Source organism: Haliotis rufescens, unplaced genomic scaffold (genome assembly GCF_023055435.1).
Source record: "Haliotis rufescens isolate VD_foot unplaced genomic scaffold, xgHalRufe1.0.p SCAF_3, whole genome shotgun sequence".
Lineage (NCBI taxonomy): Eukaryota > Metazoa > Mollusca > Gastropoda > Lepetellida > Haliotidae > Haliotis > Haliotis rufescens.
In genome coordinates, this window is record NW_025964001.1 from 27,212,495 (window position 1) to 27,232,795 (window position 20,301).

The 20,301-nt window shown below is 38.7% G+C and overlaps 1 protein-coding gene across 1 annotated transcript in view; it reads right to left on the minus strand.

Annotated features, from left to right (window-relative positions):
* The window catches only part of LOC124144993, a 43,026-nt gene extending 23,847 nt beyond the window's left edge, over nt 1–19,179 (minus strand). Inside the window, exons 1-2 of the mRNA XM_046514624.2 lie at nt 18,980–19,179; nt 4,017–4,280 (exon numbers count right to left, since the gene is read on the minus strand). Of these exons, the coding sequence (XP_046370580.2) occupies nt 4,017–4,280; nt 18,980–19,160 (445 nt within the window). The 5' untranslated portion in view covers nt 19,161–19,179. The remainder of the gene's footprint in view (nt 1–4,016; nt 4,281–18,979) is intronic.
* Nucleotides 19,180–20,301: the final 1,122 nt, after the last annotated feature.

Genomic DNA, 20,301 nt, shown 5'->3' on the forward strand with positions numbered 1-20,301 from the left:
TTAATCATATTATTATATAATAAACCTTTTTCAGGATATTCTATTTCCTTATTATGCGTGGGAAATATCTTGAAGTGTCTCAAATACCTGCTTGTCTGACAGTCCAAGATGGTCTATTTTGTTGATGGATGGTCAGTTTTGAAAAGTTGCACACCCTATGGTCATGAGTTAAAGTTACTAAGTTGACAATCCACCAGTTTATTGTCATTTTCTGAGAACTCACATTAAACCCTTCTGTTAATTGTTTTCATTAGTCTAGAACCTTCTGAACTGGCAACATTTTATGTGGTCTGGTAACTTTGCAATGTTGCCAGTCCGGTTGTCTGACTGAAATATTGAGGAATTTTATACACTGTTATTAAATATGAACTGAATTTTATCAGTCAAGATGAACCCCACAGTAATCCTCCTATCAAACACAGAAAGTGGAACCATTTATACTTAATAAGGCAGTATTGATTTCTTGCTCGAGAAAACACTTTTTACAGTCTAAACATAGTACAGTCTTTTATTATCAGTACAAAAAGGCTGCAGGCTCACAGGACATGTATAACATTGTATAGGCAGAGAGAGGTACTCACATATTAATTTCCAATTGAAATGGCATGATATGTATGCTACTCAACCTTTGCTAAGGACAATACCTTTGATTAAAGATGACTATTTTGGTCCTCAGCAAATGTTGTATCACCAAAAAAACAAATTTATCTACATCATGTATCAGAGCTCCAGTTAAGCTTTTGGTGTTGTGATCATGATGTAACTGTCATTGTGGAGTTTGGCAAGGTTGATGGAATGCCCGTTTATAATTTCAAAATAAGTTGCTGATTTGCTAATCGAATACGCAGGGTTACTTCACAATATTTTGATGATACACACACGTTATATTTTTGTAGCGTATCTGTAATGTTCGTTGCGTATTACGCTTGGAATTTATTTTACTGTGTATTTCTGCATTACGCAGATATGCAGCTTATCTGGAGCTCTGTGTATATTTTGATGAACAAGATAGTATGGTTTTAGGTATGTTTTTTCTCATATTTATGAGATAATAGTGGTATTCATCCTGCACTGAATATAAATGACATTGCGTACACAATGAGCATGTTGAACAGTCTGAACATGATGAAGTGCATTCAGACTCAACAGAGCAGCTGAGAATATATCAAAGGAAACGTGACAATCCAGTCTAGTAATGGTCTTCAGCAATCCATGCTTGTCGAAAGAGATGGCTAACAGGATCAGGTGTTCAGGCTCGCTGTCTGAGTTGAAACATGTCATCGTATCCCAATTGCTTAGATTAATGATCACTGGATTGTCTGGTCCAGGCTCGATTATTTAGAGACCGCCATCATATAGCTGGAATATTGCTGAGTGCGGCATTAAACTACAAACAAAACAAACCCCCTTATATCACAGAATTATCCATTTTTATGGAGGAAAACTTCTTTCAGACTCAAAGCTTGTAGAATGACTATATTACGTTTTACATATTGAGTGAAAAGCAAAACCATACTATGTTCAAATTACCCTTAGCATCATAAAAAACAAGGTTAAGATCAACACCCAGTAACACTAAAATCAATGAAAAAAGCACTGCAATCACAAAAATGCGCATATTCGCAAGAATAGTAAATCTAAAAAGCATGTAATTAATCAGACATCAATATGCCATCACTGATGTAAAAGCATTGGAGACCATCAATACAATCATTGTGTGATATACCTTGTCAGATCACACAACAATAAACATAGCCGACAGTCCCCGGAGACAACTTGGCTTGTGATAACATGGTGGTATGAAAGAAGGGCTGTGGCAAGAGTTCAGGCATCATGTGCAGAATCAATCAAATTGTATGGCTGGGCATGGATTATTGATGGGTGTCCTTGCAGTTGGAAAATTAGGAGACAAACATACAGTGATTTATATGTGAGGTATGTTATCATATATTTGATACCTTTCATCTGTCATGGCATGTGTACAGAGTGATTCGGAATGAATAATAATGTATCATAATGCCTCAAATTCACTTCATGATGAGAACGAGTTAAGGAAGGATGCAATAGGCCCATTTTGGGCTGTTCAGATCAATATTTTGGCCAATTATTTGATCAATCACTCAAGAGCACAGGTATTCTTGTTATCACGCTCAGCACTTTCTTCTCATCTGGTTACCATGGCTACTGAGCAGTCAAATTTCACAAATGTGCAATAAAATTAACGTGAACTGTCATTTTACTTCCAGCTGAGCGACTGCCTCATGGTCTAGTGGCTAGAGCATCTGCACGAAGAGAAGAAGGTCGGTGGATCGATCCCCAGTGGAGTAAAAGCAAAAGATGTTGGTAATTGTTGTTACCCTGCCTGGCACTCGGCATTAACGGGAGTCAGTGAGTGCACTATGTCTGAGAGATGTATCCATGTTAAACTGAGGCATGGTGCCTCAGTGGGCGAGCACTATAAAATCGACATTAGTCTGAACTGGTCCACTGGTACACTCACACACACACACACACACACACACACACACACACACACACACACACACACACACACACACACACACACACACACACACACACACACACACACACACACACACACCCACTCACGCACACATACGCACTCACGCACGCACACACTCACACACACTCACACACACACACACACACACGCACACACACGCACGCACGCACGCACGCACGCACGCACGCACGCACGCACGCACTCACACACACACACACACTCACACACACGCACTCGGACACGCACTCGCACACACGCGCACGCACACACACACACACACACACACACACACACACACACACACACACACACACACACACACACACACACACACACACACACACACACACACACACACACACACACACACGCATGCCAGTTGTTATATAAGTGCAATATTCTTGACCACAACATGAAACCCTGTTTAACCTAACCACAAGCTGAGAAGTTGACATTTCAGTCAAAAAGACAATAAAACTAGGATAATGTCTTCTAATTTGTAAAAAAAACAATTTTATTATTTATCTTCATTTGTTTACTTTATGTCACACAATCACACTTTTAAGATTTTTATATAAAACAAGCACTTGTCTTTACAACAACTATTTCCATGGTGACCACATAACCTACACCCGGGGTAGAATAGGTCTTCAGTTACCCATGCTTGCCATGAAAGGCGACAAACGGGATCAGGTGGTCAGACTCGCTGACTTGGTTGATGCATGTCAATCACTGGATTGTCTGGTCCAGACTCTATTATTTACAGACCACCGTCATATAGCTGGAATTTTGCTGAGTGCGGCGTTAAACAACAAACCAACCAACCAACCAACCAACCAACCAACATAACCTACAGTTTTGGGGTAAAAATCTGCACACCAAGTTTTAAGTGGTCAGAAAGGGACCTAAATGTCCATTCATTCAAATGGAAAATGTGGATGTAACTGCTTGAACTAGAGGTCAGTTTCATCATCTTCAGTTTCACTAGCCTGATTGAACGTTCATGGAAAACAGCTGGCCACCTGTACAAACCTTGTACATATTTAAAATATATATCTTGAAATGGAACAGGTGGCAAAAAATACACAGACAACATGACAATTCACCAGCCATATTGTGGACCATGTCATATCTCACACACAGAAAAGCTTTAGGGTATCCAGAGTTGGAAGTCAGTAGAATCACTAGCAGTTGTCAACAAAAGGACATATATCCTTTAGCAGAAAACAGGTCATAAAATTGGAGGTATTATATAATGATTTGAGACCTGTGATTAACTTACTAGAATCATGATTACAGTGGAACTATCTCTTTTACACAACAAAGTATTGGATGTGAGTGCAATACCTTTTCAAACATAAATCATATCATTTATAGGTACTTTTTTTTATCTTTGTATCACAGTGATTAACCAGTTTCAAGCAGGTTTGGGGGGTTGGATAAATTTGATAAACCCTTAGTGCTGTGCCTTTTTTGTATGAGAAAGTCTTACCATTTTTCTGAGCCTTGTAGATTTCTGGCAACCACTTGAGTTTTGGGTCAATGCCGCGATGTTTCCGATATATCGACCATGGTGTGCCCACAATAAACTTAAAATTATTGTAGTAAGTCTCGTCATCTTTCCTCACATACTCCAAGGCCTGGTTGCTGACCTGAGTTGCCTCCCGTACCAGGTGGCGCAGTCGCTCCAGGACGTCGGGGCTGATCTGCTGGTGTTGCCCATGGTTGTACTCATTCAGCAGGAGCTGCACCTGACCTGAAACATGAAACAGTTTGAGAGTGAGACAACAGAAACACAGAACACATGGGGCTGATTGAAACCTGTGACACATGGGAGTGGGCTGATTGAAACCTGTGACACATGGGAGTGGGCAGACTGAAACCTGTGCCACATGGGAGTGGGCAGATTGAAACCTGTGACACATGGGAGTGGGCAGATTGAAACCTGTGACACATGGGAGTGGGCAGACTGAAACCTGTGACACATGGGAGTGGGCAGATTGAAACCTGTGCCACATGGGAGTGGGCAGACTGAAACCTGTGACATATGAGAGTGGGCTGATTGAAACCTGAGTGAGTGAGTGAATATGGTTTTACGCCGCTTTTAGCATTATTCCATCAATATCACGGCGGGGGACACCAGAAATGGGCTTCACACATTGTACCCATGTCGGGAATGGAACCCGGGTCTTCGGCGTGACGAGCGAACGCTTTAACCACAAAGCTACCCGACCGCCCCGATTGAAACCTGTGACACATGAGAGTGGGCTGATTGAAACCTGTGACACATGGGAGTGGGCAGATTGAAACCTGTGACACATGAGAGTGGGCAGATTGAAACCTGTGACATATGAGAGTGGGCAGATTGAAACCTGTGCCACATGAGAGTGGGCTGATTGAAACCTGTGACACATGAGAGTGGGCAGACTGAAACCTGTGACACATGAGAGTGGGCAGATTGAAACCTGTGACACATGAGAGTGGGCTGATTGAAACCTGTGACACATGAGAGTGGGCAGATTGAAACCTGTGACACATGAGAGTGGGCAGATTGAAACCTGTGACACATGAGAGTGAGCAGACTGAAACCTGTGACACATGAAAGTGGGCAGATTGAAACCTGTGACACATGAGAGTGGGCTGATTGAAACCTGTGACACATGAGAGTGGGCAGACTCAAACCTGTGACACAGGAGAGTGGGCAGATTGAAACCTGTGACACATGAGAGTGGGCAGATTGAAACCTGTGACACATGAGAGTGGGCTGATTGAAACCTGTGACACATGAGAGTGGGCAGATTGAAACCTGTGACACATGAGTGGGCAGATTGAAACCTGTGACATGTGAGAGTGGGCAGATTGAAACCTGTGCCACATGGGAGTGGGCAGATTGAAACCTGTGACACATGAGAGTGGGCAGATTGAAACCTGTGACACATGAGAGTGGGCAGATTGAAACCTGTGACACATGAGAGTGGGCAGATTGAAACCTGTGACACATGGGAGTGGGCAGATTGAAACCTGTGCCACATGAGAGTGGGCAGATTGAAACCTGTGACATATGAGAGTGGGCAGATTGAAACCTGTGACACATGGGAGTGGGTACATTGAAACCTGTGACACATGGGAGTGGGTACATTGAAACCTGTGACACATGAGAGTGGGCAGATTGAAACCTGTGACACATGAGAGTGGGCAGATTGAAACCTGTGACACATGAGAGTGGGCAGATTGAAACCTATGACACATGAGAGTGGGCAGATTGAAACCTGTGACACATGAGAGTGGGCAGACTGAAACCTGTGACACATGAGAGTGGGCAGACTGAAACATGTGACATATGAGAGTGGGCAGATTGAAACCTGTGCCACATGGGAGTAGGTACATTGAAATATGACCCATGGGAGTGGGCAGATTGAAACCCGTGACACATGAGAGCGGGCAGATTGAAACCTGTGACACATGAGAGTGGGCAGATTGAAACCTGTGCCACATGGGAGTAGGTACATTGAAATATGACCCATGGGAGTGGGCAGACTGAAACCTGTGACACATGAGAGTGGGCAGATTGAAACCTGTGCCACATGGGAGTAGGTACATTGAAATATGACACATGGGAGTGGGCAGATTGAAACCCGTGACACATAAGCATGATAAGAATTTAATGTTTTTTAACCTGTCTTTGTTTGTTTAACGCTGTGTACACTCAGCAATATTCCAGCTATATGACAGCAGCCTGTAAATAATCAATGCTTGACCAGACAAACCAACAATCAATATCATGAGCAAACGACCCACTCTGTCAGGAGTATTATGAACCACACACAACCAAGTCATCGAGTGTGACCACCCAACCCTTTCAGTTCAGCTATTCTAACCCTGACCTAGACCCATCCCATTGCTTATGTCTTCATTTGTTCATGATAACAAGGACTGGATAAATTTGGCAAAGTATTGACATCATAGGGTGAACAACCTAGCACAGATGTGAGATGTCATGACCTAGGTGTAATATTTCAGCAGATGTCCTAGTGTCTTTCTCTAATAGAAACCTGCTGAGCCTTGGCGTTCAACTACACTCAAGTTAACAATGTATGGTGGAGGCCAGAAGGAATCTGGGAACTGATACTCAAAACTCATGACAGGCTGCGGGACAACTCTCCAAATAACTAAACATTTTCATCTTCCACATTTACTTCTTGCACGTAGAGAGTGAGTGAGTGAGTAGGGGTTAAGGCCGCTTTTAACAGTATTCCAGTCATATCGCGGCATGTTAGTTTAATGTTGGAGGAAAGCCCGAAGTGATGCAGGTCTCAGACGGTTACAACTTTGCTGAAACCAACGAGCACAGGTATGGTGCTGACAAACCTAGAAACATAATCAGGGTGAACCAGGATTCTAACCCACAATCATAGGTTTCTGGCGTGCCCAAGGGACACAACGTAAAGAATGTGATATTGATACTTGTATTTATGTCTATATCTAAACAATGAGTCAGAATATTTTCAGTAGGTATATGGTTGCTGTGGAGGACAGAAACCTGAGTGAGTGAGTGAGTATGGTTTTACGCCGCTTTTAGCAATATTCCAGCAATATCACGGCGGGGGACACCAGAAATAGGCTTCTCACATTGTACATGCTGTACCCATGTCGGGAATCGAACCCGGATCTTCGGCGTGATGAGCGAACGCTTTAACCACAAGGCTACACGACGGCCCCTGTGGAGGACAGATCTTCTATCAGCAACTGTTATTGAGGGGATCATAAATGCAAACTCAAGAGTAATAGATATCACAATAGTGAAAATAACATGGGAACGACTTATCCTACATACCAAAAACTATTAATTTCACAAAGATATAAATGCAGAAATGTCAGAGCAATGGGCAAAAATTACATTAAACAATGGCCACTCTCATCATAATTTTGCAAACAATTTCAAAAGACACTGTGACTGCTGGGACCTTATACACAAAAGTTAAGCTTAATAAACCCAGAGGTTTCAGAGGAGTTACCCTAAATGTAGTAAAACTAGATGCGTGGTGGCATGTGGAGGTGTAAAGACAGACAGTGTAAAAAATTCATATACACTGGAAAACACTGGTATGCTGTTGGAGTCTCACATACGAGTTACTGGATGTTACTCGTAGTTACTGAATATCAAATTTCATAATGATACAAGCAAAAATGGAAGAGTTATGGCCAAAATGACCATTTCAATAAGACTCCCATAGGGCCATGTTAATTTGGAGCAAGAATCTGCAAGAGCCTTCTGAGACACTATTGCCAGGATCATCCATACAAAATTTCAGCTCGATAGACCTTTTGATTTTCAGAGAAGATGTCAAAACTGTAAAAACTTACATGACAACATATTGGCATACAACGGACAATCACCATGACATAAGTTCACTCAAGTTTTCAGCCCAGGTGAGCTAAAAACCTATTCCAGTTGAGTGATCATCCTGTTCAAAAATAGATTAAACCATTTTCCGCATGCTACTCCAAAATGATGAAATTCATGAACACAATCAATCTGCAGCATCAAGCACCCACTTCAACACAAACAGTTGCACTTATATCAGCGGGAGTTCCAGCCAATTGGTTCCATCATTACAGAAGCTGTTGGCCTCCTGCGGCCCTCCATGGTAGTGTCTGGGGAACACAATGATGGCTGTACAGCTCGGGGCAAGTCATAAAAGAATAGCTGGGGCAAATGATCAAAACAACACTCTTCCCTGCGGACATCAGCTATTCTGGCAATTACATTCATTTCACTGTATAGTTCACAAGGCCAGGCTGACATAAAGCTGCCAGCCAATTCTGATACCTAATTGTTGAACTTAAACCACTACCGTATTCGACGTAATAAGCGCACCGCTCTAATATGCACCCACGGCGATATTTGCGGATATATATTGCTGAATAATCACAATTAGCACCCCTTCCGATTGATCAATGTACACAAGTCCCTTATTTCTAATTTTGAGAGCGCCCTGGGCGCTAATTACGTTGAATACGGTATTGCTTAGCTATAGAACTGATTATCCTTACTGGGTTAGACAGTTCAAACTGAATATGATCTTTCCCCTACATTTGTAAATTATTGAAATGTTATCAAGAAAACAATAAATTTCTTTTCAGCAAGTACTAATTCTCAAAAAGAAATGTTAATCTATTAAAATAGTTTTAGGTTTGGAGAAGAGGTTTGTAGACTAAGACAAAATTGTTATGGATGAGCAACTTCTTTATTACAATTGTAATAAAGAAGTTGCTCATCCATAACAGTTTTGTCTTAGTTACCATTCCCACTTCTAAATGCCACTCAAAGAGGTTTGTAGAGCTGACTTGGACCTTTCAGAACTAAATCATATATTGGTATTGATTTGACACTTTGATCTCACTGATCACATCCCTTGATCCGTTACTATGATACTAAAATAAAAGATTTATGTTAGTATTAATGATAGTATGCCAAACTCCCACTCATGGTCATAACCTAGGGATGTAAAGATTCATCCAACAACCGCTGCATCTCTGATGTGCATCGCCCAGTGGTAGCATAGAGTGAGTCAGTGAGTGGGTAGCGTAGAGAACTTCATTTGTCCGGATGAATTTAACCCGGAAACCTAACCTTCCGGATAATTATTCCTGGTGATGCTTTCATATACTACCAAAAAATCACTTCTACACAATTCTTTCATATTGGTATAGTTAATCCGTCGTGACAGTTTACTATAGTAATATGAAAGAATCTGGTGGTAGTAATATGAAAGCATCCATTTATCCTTAAGTTCTGTTGAATAGTATATATAGTGACTTTAGAACATGAGTGATTTATTAGTCAGGACACTTATTAATCCAGATGATTTCAGAGGCAACACCACCATCTGGGATTTACTGTATTTAAAACAAGTTCATAAATTTGTAATGATAGTCCACTGCATTGCCATTAAATGAAATAAAATACCCTAATACTTTGACAGACCTAGTAACATACTTGGGGTGAACCAAAATTCGAACCCATGATCATAGGTTCCTGGCCCGACCAAGGGAGACAATTCTGCACAGAACTGCGGCACCTTAGACAACTGGGCTCTCCATGGCCCATATTTGTTTGGAATGAGTTACATGAACTGATATCAGTCATTTGGGAAACAAACTTCCCTTATCTCTGAAACAACTTCTGTTTAACCAAGAATATGGTGGATTTCTTAGATTAGTAGATCAAATATACTACTCAAGTTGTGATAGGGATTATAATATATGTCTTTCTATTTCAGAATACAATTCACATATTATGAGAATCAGTTTTAAGTATCATGAAAGATAACAATATCCTTATCAAAAGTGGAGTAGTATAGCTGTTCCAGTATTGCAATGGCATTGCGATGATATTCTGATATTTTAAGAGAAAAAGAGACAAACTTAAACTTCATGTGGTATGCACTACGGCTGTTACGTTTCACTCGCGTATTCTGTGAATCAAACTGTATCCATTCATGAACTGAATTCGTTATTCGTGGCCACTAGAATCGAATATTTATGAACATGCAATCATGTGCATTTACATATCCTGTACCTACAAATATCCATAAGAACATATTATATGCATAGATTTCTACAAAGACAACACTCTTTATAAAAAATAATTTGACAGTATTGTATATCACTGGTCATTGTCTCATTTGAGCAGATACTAGTACCTGGATAAGTGCAGTATATAAATGTATAATATATTAATAGTTAACAAACCATGTCAAATAATTTATGTTTCTTTTGTTTCATTGAAGATAACAAATTATACATCAACTGCTGACTTGTTATTGTATTCGTGTATTAACATTCGTATTCGTTACCCTATATTCATGATATGAATCGTATTGGCCTCATAGTGTATTCACTGCAGCCCTAGTATGCACCATGGCAGCTGTGTTACTGTTCCACATCCATATACCTGCTTGTAAGACTGACATAAGATGAAATGGTTTTATTTTTTCATAAAAAGTAAGAACATTAAAACTGTTTGGAAATATGTCACCTGAAGCAAATATTAGACTATTAGATTCTGTTTATGTATGTTTTACACTAACAGAATGCTTTGAAAGCCTTTAAAATTTATTAAACATTTTTTCTACATTTATATATATTTTAGGTTGAACCTTTTATTATGTTTATAATCCACTGTGTTGTTATATATTGCATGCATCTTTTTGTATCAGAGGTCTTTAAATAGGCATTGAGCCTGTCGACCAATTGTTTAAAAGGCTTATAGACATTAACCTGTGCAACCTTCACCTTATCGAAACATCCGTGCTGGTGTATGGACAGTGTGAATGACCGAACAAGGATGTAAGAATTCTCCTAGCCTGAAATGTGTTCCGTGATGCAATGTCACATCAGGGACAACCATGACTACTCAATAATGAATCTTAAAACCACTTGATGGCCATCGGAAGTGACACAATGAAATCAGCTTATATCCAGGTTGCTATGTTCATGTTTTGCAATCAGAATTTGCAAGTGCTATTCCTGAAGTTTTACATGCTACAGATATTATGAAAAATGAACTTCAGTAAAATGGCAAGTGACCATACGCAAAATATGATGATCCTATAACATGAAGATGACTGTAGTCTTCTGATCATTGTTAAAGCAAATATGACGTAATCATGGGAGGTCAGTGAATTGTAAATAATTTTATGGTTAGAACACTATTATTATCATAGGCTGGAATCCATGTGACACAATACATGAGTATTTCACTTACCAGATCATTGAGGTCGATATTCTATTTTTAAGACATGTATGTCAATATCCCAAAGCCCCTTTTCCAAACACCTTCCTTTCAAAATTCACTATTTTCTGACAAAAAGGTTATGCTTTCCATTACAATGGAAAAAGCTTATTTTAAATTAAACATTCCTTCACCTTTTCGATTTTGCTATTTCAAACTCCCACACAAAAATCAATAATGATATTCATTTTTTTCAATTTGCTTCAGTAGGCAAAATTGCATTGCACAATGTCAGAACATTTTATTGACATCTTTCTATACTTGTGTGATTATATTAGACTGAAGTACATAGTTATATGAAAACCATCAAATATGAATGATTAAACAGTTTGACTGTCATGGGAAATAACGCAAAGGGTTGATAAAGGAAGTATGTTTGTATTATTCCATTGATGTTACCAGTTAATGCCAGTGACGACTGACAAAGACGATAATCAGGGTGAATCCGGGATCCAAACTAATGACCAGCGGATCCTGACAACAAAGGGATGGAACTCTGCACACATCAAAGGGATGCAACTCTGCACAGTAAGTCATTGCACTATTGACACGGGACAACTATACTTAAAACTTGACATAAAACAACTCTCCTTCAGTTTTCCAAACTGCAAAGTATATGTTAAAGATAACATGTTCGAGATTGCTAAGGGTTAGCGGTGAGGTGAGGTGAAATGGGATTTAACGTCACGTCCAAGATTATTGCACTTATATAGCGACGTGCATGTACGTGTGTGTGTTTGTGTGGCTGCTTGTACTAGTCCGGACTGATGCCGATTTATAGTGCTAGCCCACTGAGATACCATGCCGCAGTTTAACATGAATACCCCACTCAGACACAGTATACTGACTCTGAGCCGACCAGTCCTTGTTTTAGCCCCTTAATGCCGAGTGCCAGACAGGGTAACAACAAGTACCATCTTTTAACGTCTTTTCGTATGATGCGGCCGGGGATCGAAACCAAGACCTCTACCACTAGACCACGGAGGCGGTCACCAAGGGTTAGCAACCACAATGGTTCCAGGATTTAAAATCATACAAAACACAAAACCTTCTCTCTTGTTAGACTATCAAATTGCAAAATATATAATTTAGTTATGATGTTCGAACTCAAAGATGTTAAAGATTATGTGCAGCTTTGTCTCAATCAGATAGGAAAGGGACAGTGCAGATACGAGAGAGGCCAAGGACAAAGATGGAAGGTCAAACCTATCACTTTAATGAAAATAATCCAAATAATTGAAGATGGTATCCATGGTTATTGGCTCATGATCTGTAGTGTAAGCTTTTATCTTATCTTTAGGAAAATATGATTGATTATCCCACTCAGACAGACGATGGAGGCATCAGAAGGGATCTCCCAGCAACCCCAGACTTGGCACCCATCCATCAGGTTGTCAGAAAAGTAAACCCACAAAGAGCCTGTTTCTACATACATAAAGATGCTGCAGAGCAAAGAGAACAAGGAACCAGCATACCATATTCTCCTCTTATTTTTTTAACAAGCTTCCAAATCTGTGTGCTGCTGTACAAAGCGATCTTAGTGCTAAGGTGATCGTAACTCCCATGCCCTAACATAGACTCTGACAGTCGTAGTGCTAAGGTTGTTCTGTACAACGGCACCCTGAGGAGCAATGGAGAACAGAATTCACTATTACAACTATGGTGTTGCATAAGGGACCAGTTCAAAAGTTTGATGTCGGATAAAAAAGTTAATTCCTTAACTTTTGAGGCATTCCCTCTGTAATTTATTGTACTATACCCGGCGCTCATTAGAGACCCTGTGCTTATTGTGTTTTATATGGCACGTACTTGACTCTTATTGGAGGTCAGTGCCTACTACCCGGCACTTATTTGAGGAAATATAGTATATCAGGAGGTGAAAAACCCTCGTTCCCAGCTTGAGCTGAAATAGACAGTCAGAGAAGAATGCATTTCTATGAGGTAAAGGGAACCTAAAGTGTTTCTACAGAGCCCCAGATAACCTTTTGAGTTTTTACTCGAAGGTTTCTAATTTAATAGGGTTATTACATTTTTCATTGGGTAACCTATATTATTTCACACATCAATTCATCACTCTATTGTGTTTTTCCTCAAATGAGTACACATTTTGAGATTTTAAAAAAAAAAAAATGTTTTAGATGAATATGTTTAACGGTTCTAAATAAAGGCTTGACTCAAAAGTAACTTAGCTCGTAATTGTGTTTCGGAAATTAGCTCTGTTGTACACACGCTGAAAAAGCTTCATTGGGTATTTATGCATGCTGTTTTTATACATTTGAGTTTTTCATTTAATGCATGCATTTCTGTATGCAAGTTTATTGAAAGTAATTGGGTTTTGAATATTTTTGGGTGGTATCTTACGCAAATACGCTGTTTATCTGTACCTGTTCTAAAAGTCCATGCAATTTGGAAGTAGAAATCAATTTTCACTGGTCCACAAACATACCTACTACAGAGTCTATATACAGAGCAATATTCCTAAAGGTAAAAGTGGAAGTCTTCAAGAAAATATCACTAGTCCTTCCTAAATTTTACTTGTCTGAACAAAATGACCTGCTACTAAGTTCCACCTACATAAATGTAAACGTGGTAGATCACAAGGAAATGTTACTAGTGATGTTATTGTGGATTTGTGGACCTGCCTTGTGGATGTGTTAATTTTGAACACTTGGAATGTAAACAATACTTTAATAAGAAGAGAATATATGGATGTCAACTTCTTTATTATGATGAACACAACGTTTTGGAGTATATACTTACTCCTTCATCAGGTGATGAAGGAGTAAGTATATACTCATCGGTTGAAGAAGGAGTAAGTATATACTCTGAAACGTTGTGTTCCTCATAATAAAGAAGTTGACATCCATATATTCTCTTCCTTATGTGTATCACTTGCCTTTCAAAGACCTGATACTTCTACTGTTGTAAAAAACATCACTGAATTAGAACAAGTTGCTTTGAGAATAATGATGTTCTGTTGAGACAGGGCTCCAGATAAATGTTTACAACAATTGAGTATTTGCTCATGTTATTATTCACTTTACATAGTGACGGTTTTCTGTGGGTATTCAATATATTTTTACTCCCCTGTGCCCAGCCTGTTGGGTATTTTAAAGTCAATGAGCAAACATAGTTCTGCTTAAAAGTCTGGGTGATGTTTCAGGTGACTTCCAATTTCCATCTATTCATGTGATGCCCTAAGTCTGTCACAAGCTCAGAACAGCGATACATATCTAAATTAAATTCATGTGTATGTGATGCTTGCAAGCAATCAGTAAATAAAGATTGGTGAAGACAAACAGGTATTCAAACAGTGTTGTTAGACCCGTGAAGATCTGGGTTAGAATAGGTCTACCATTTTTGCCGTAATAGGCGACTATGCTTGTAGTAAGAGGCGACTCATGGGATTGAATGGTCAGACTCACAGACTTAGTTGATACATGTCATCGTAACCCAATTGCATGGATTGATGCTCATGATGTCAATCACTGGATTGTCTGGTCCAGACATAATTATTTACAGACCGCTGTCATATAGCTGGAATATTGCTGACTGCGGCGTTAAACAACAAATAAACACAGTGTTGTTAAGCTATCATTTTATATATTTTTTCAGGCATATTTATATCCAAGTAACTAAGAATCAATTGGGTTATACTGATTTATTGTGCATATTCTAAGCATTTATATGCGTCTTACCTGGTTGTAACGCAATGCCCGAGTGCATGAAGATGCACCAAATCATTCGTAAAATAGGTGATATTGACAGTATATCTTGAAAACTTGTATATTATGATACATATTTAAGGCTCACTGTTACCATGGTTACCCTACATAAACTGTTAATCTTAAATTAATTCAATCTCATGGGGACATGAGTTAACATAGATCTCCAGTATCCTATTGCTGGTTGTAATTGAATCAGCAGGGTTAGAAACTAACAGTTTTTGTCCACAAGTCCTTATAATGATAACATATAGCAAAACCCTTAAAACGGGCCAATTTCTACTAGTCCTTAGGATACTCTTACTTTTGGGCAGTTTGGTAAGGACTATAGGACTAGTGCCAATTTCTAACGCTGATCAGTGATCAGTTAGAACGCTGCTCATGATTCCAGTCCCCTGTTTGTCTCATCTACACTACATTACAACATGCCACAATGGCGGAAATATTGCTGACTGCGGCACAAAACAGCATTCACTCATTCATTACAATGACGCACTCATATACAGACGTCTTTGCTTTTTTTGAGTTGATGGGTAGAATTCAACTCTGTGTCATCATCTATCATGTCCATACTGTCAACATTTCTATTTCCCTTTGAATTATGTTGATATTTTTGCACTGGGTATAGTAACAATGGATGTTTAGGTCATGGAGCCCCTAGGAGCTCAAGCGTGCCAAAACGAAGATATTCCTTTGATCTATTTGCACACTGTGAATGTCTTTTCACCTTGAGCTAGATAATAAGCAGTCATAATCATGGTAATCTAGAATGTTTAGCCCTTTCCTTTTCTTTGTAATTAATCATACTTTTTCAATTTCTAAATCACCAGGTACATAGTGAATCATAGCTTACATTAGGCATGTTCACGTGTTCATTTTCAATGTGTTTGTCAAGTTTGCTATGTTGTCAAAGGTTTCATAAATCGTAGGATTATAGGTTTTCGGATGTCATAGGTTTTCGGATGGCCACGTTTATCGCAATTACTCGCGCTATAACGGGGGATGTAGCATCACAGTAACATTGTAAATACTCCGATGATGGCCTGTTTTTTTAAGAAAGATGTCTTTTATAAGTGAATGAAATGTTTTACAGTTGTTCATGTGATTAGAGAGAAAGCTATGAATGTTTCTTAAATGTCCAAAAACCCATAACACAGGGATAATAGACTGTAACCTCAAACGAATTAATGTACAAAAATATGGTTTCTAAGCGTGTCTTTCAGGCATGGGAACTTATTCTAACTATTACGACATCAACATTGATATTTGAACACAAGGAATTTCAAACCTTATATACTACATTTACTGAATAAGGGATTAGTTTTCCCATATAAAATGAGACAATGAAATAATACAATACCTGGAAACCTTGCACCTACAATAAAACCCTCACCAAGTCCCCTGCATGATGATCTCACAGGTGACACAATGGTGGGTGGGTACCTGTCTAACCACCTCTCACCCACCTCCAAAACACATCACACGACTCTCCATGTCTACCAGAACTGTCACAGTCATGCTCCCTCAAAAACATTCTCAAGACATTATATGTCTGTTAACATGATTATATGTAGTTTTATGATTATAAGGGTTTTCTCTGACACAAGATGTTGCCTTCTATTCCAGGCTTTCAGATCGGTTCATTTAGAGGACACTGACTGATTGTCATCCTAAATCTCATTTAGAATTTTTCCAATAAATATGGTAATGATATTGAAGAATGTTCTATCCAATGTTTATAAAGTCATGGAAATCTCCTATTGCCATCAGTCTTTATCACAAAATGACAGTATTCACTTATAAAATTTTGAATATGACACCCAGAGTATTTAAAAATGTATTTGAATCATTAATATTAATTTGAATATAGCCTTGGTAGCATGTACATAAATGTTTACTGGACATATCTGATTTTCTTCCCTCAATCACTCCATATTGTATCACACTAAGAATACCCTATTCCTTATTAAAACAACTGCATGGCTTCACAAACATTGGACATTTTATTTATCGTGGTACTGTGGTCACACTTGGATCCCTCACAATTATTACTTAGACTTCCCAGGTTCACAAAAAGAAAGATCCACATTAATCCCTGTATTATATTTACAACAGGTTACCATGGTTACATAAATGCCAGTTGGCAATCAAACTGCAATAGTGACTCAGGGCATGTCTCACTTTGAACTTCTACTATGTCAATGTGTTAGGCTTGTTAATAATTATATCAAATGATGTATAAATATTACACCATGATAAGTCATAAAAGCACTTGATGTGGATCTAATTATTATAGGAAAACTTAGTATAAATGTTATATCATGATAACTTGTTAAGAACATTGGAGAAATGTAGCATATCCAGGCATCCCGCCAACTGACTGAGGTAATCAAACTGCAGTAGAGACTGAGACTTACACATTCTACTATGTCAATGTATTAGGCTAGTTATATGGTAAAAAATCACAGAAATGTAACATGTCTAGGCATTTGAAAACTCTATCCAGTTTACTGAGTTTCAACCTGAAGTAAATCACACATCATTAAAGATGGCTATCAGCATATTGCTCTTGATTTCTAAAAATAGATTGTTTTGCTTATCTTATCATCTTATGGAAAATAGAACATTGCCATATGCTTTGATTGTGCCAAATGTCACTTTATAATAGTAGATGACGTTTTAGGTTGTCTTTCTGTAATGGAAATATTTGTTCTTAATTCTTGACAAATAGACTTGCACATGTCTCTAAGGAAATAATTATTAGTTTAAATCATGAGATCTAGATTATGTAAATAATAAGAACAATTTTTAAAGTTGTCCCTATAAGAGACTGGAGTCCTTACATATCTAGACTTGCCTATTAGGAGAATTACTACATATCCATAGACATTTCTTCCAGTACAGCCTTGGAGCAAGGCTACTTGACAAAATACATGTGGTTTTACAAGAGTGCAATGTTTAAAGAATAATGTCCCCATGGATCTTCATAAAGAGCTATAAACGTGATAAATGAAGTTTTTTAGATATATATGCTATAAACATGTTTATCAGTTAAATTGTACATACTCCTTTGATCACTACGAGAGAAACACATATTATTTATCATGCCACACAAACATATTAATTTTATACTTGCAGCTGCAAGTGTTGAATGCCTTTAAGTTAACATACTACCATATGCTTGAGTTTGCACAGTGATCATTTTGAAAATACCCCCACAGCCTCAGTTACAATAAGTTCAATCAATAATCCATAAAACTATGGAATCAGGTTTCACAAACCTTAAGGAAATGACCTTGCAAATACACATTATAACGCCAAGGTAGGCTATGCTGATTGACAGATAATGATTAACACAATGGTAAACAGCTGCAAATATTGTACATATTTTTTTCCAAAGAAAGACTGACCTAGGTAAAGTTAAGTATACTGAAACTGGAGAGAGTGAAAACATAATTATCAGGCCTAAGCAATTTTATTAATAAATTGCTACTAATAGTTGTAATACCAGGTAGGTTACTGAAACATGATCAATATTTTTGTTTGTTGAAAACGTGATTAAATAATGAGATTTTAATGTACTCGCTTGCATCCCTCAGGAAATTTAAGCAGGTGATAAATGCATGTGGGTGTGCCCCATCAGAAGCAATATATACATGTATATATCGGTATATGGTCTCTGGCCCCAAACTTGAGGGGGGCGGGGCGACAAGGCGTGGTGGGGTGGAGGAAGGAATCGCCATAATTCTAATATCATACTGGTACCAAACAAATCAGGACACCCATGGTGTGAATTTTGTATGCAAAAAAATTCAAAGCATTAAAACTGGCCATCGACAAAGAAAATAATTCACTAGATCCGTGCATGCTGCTCAACATGTCATTGTCGGATCAACAACATTGTCAGTGTCACTGACAACACACAAAACTTACCTTCTACTACACGCAATCCAAACAGTCCATCCACGTTAAAGTCTTGATAACTATTTTTATAAAACACCACTAACTTTTCTAATGCCTCGATTACGCTAATTAAAGGTGTCTTTGCGTCTCCATAACGCAATGTGAGTAACGTAAACAAAGAGAGAAAGAACATCTGACTGGCGGCCGCCATCTTCGGCAGCTACCACTGATTACCTCCCCTGTGCAACAGAGGGCGCTCTACATTAGGGGATTCCCCTGGAAATGTCAAACGCTGAAGCTCAGCACATCGATCAGTTCCACGTGATGTTTCAGTTCTCAGAATCGATTCGCCGAGACGGTCTGCATGCTACAGAATGGGAAAAGAAAGCTCCCCATGACATATTTATATGAATACAAATGTGCACGGGTTTTCGTATTTTTCTCCCTTATTTATAATATAGATAAAGGAAACATTATACATGTATTGTTTTCTTCGTTTTTGTCTTCAAATTGACATCAATTGATTTTTGGGCATGCAAAAACGTGTGAGTGTCATGTTCGTATAACATTATATCACGTTTACTTTGGAACATGAGTCTGTTAGGGTTTAACGATGATCTTAACAATGTCATTTTGGCCCATTACGCAGGCATTTCTGCTAGAATTATTGCCATTTGTATGTTTTGTTTGTTGTTTACGCCGCACTCAGAAATATTCCAGCCATATGACGGCGGTCTGTAAATAATCGTGTCTGGACCAGACAACCCAGTGATTGACATCATGAGCATCGATCTACGCAGTTGGAATACAATGACATGCATCAACCAAGTCAGCGAGCCTGACCCCCCGCGATCCCGTTAGTCGCCTCTTACGACAAACATGGGTTACTGAAGACCAATTCTGACCCGGATCTAGAATAACGTATATATAGGTTTTGGGCGTATTTCGATTTTTAAACTCCTTAGGCAATAATTGACTTTCACATACCCGCTTTAAATAACGTTACTGCTTCTTCCGCGAAGAGACATGTGAATATTAAATCTCACAGAAGTTCCGAACAATTTTGATTATTCCGATTATATTTTTGACAAAACCTTACATGTGCTCTTTTTCGCTGGACATACATACCTGTTAAAAACTCTAACGCATTTGGCACACGCTTTTTCAACGAAACTGGCTCTCTATGCCACTGTAACCTGTTCGCTGAAAACAACTTTTAATAAAATCGTGTTTTAATTTTGTGCCGAATAGCCTTTTTTCCCCTTATAACTGTCGTAGCGCTTTTGTCATTATTTCTACATCTCTCTGTTTAAGCGATTTTAAAAACAACAACTTTCAACCAGGGGGTTCCA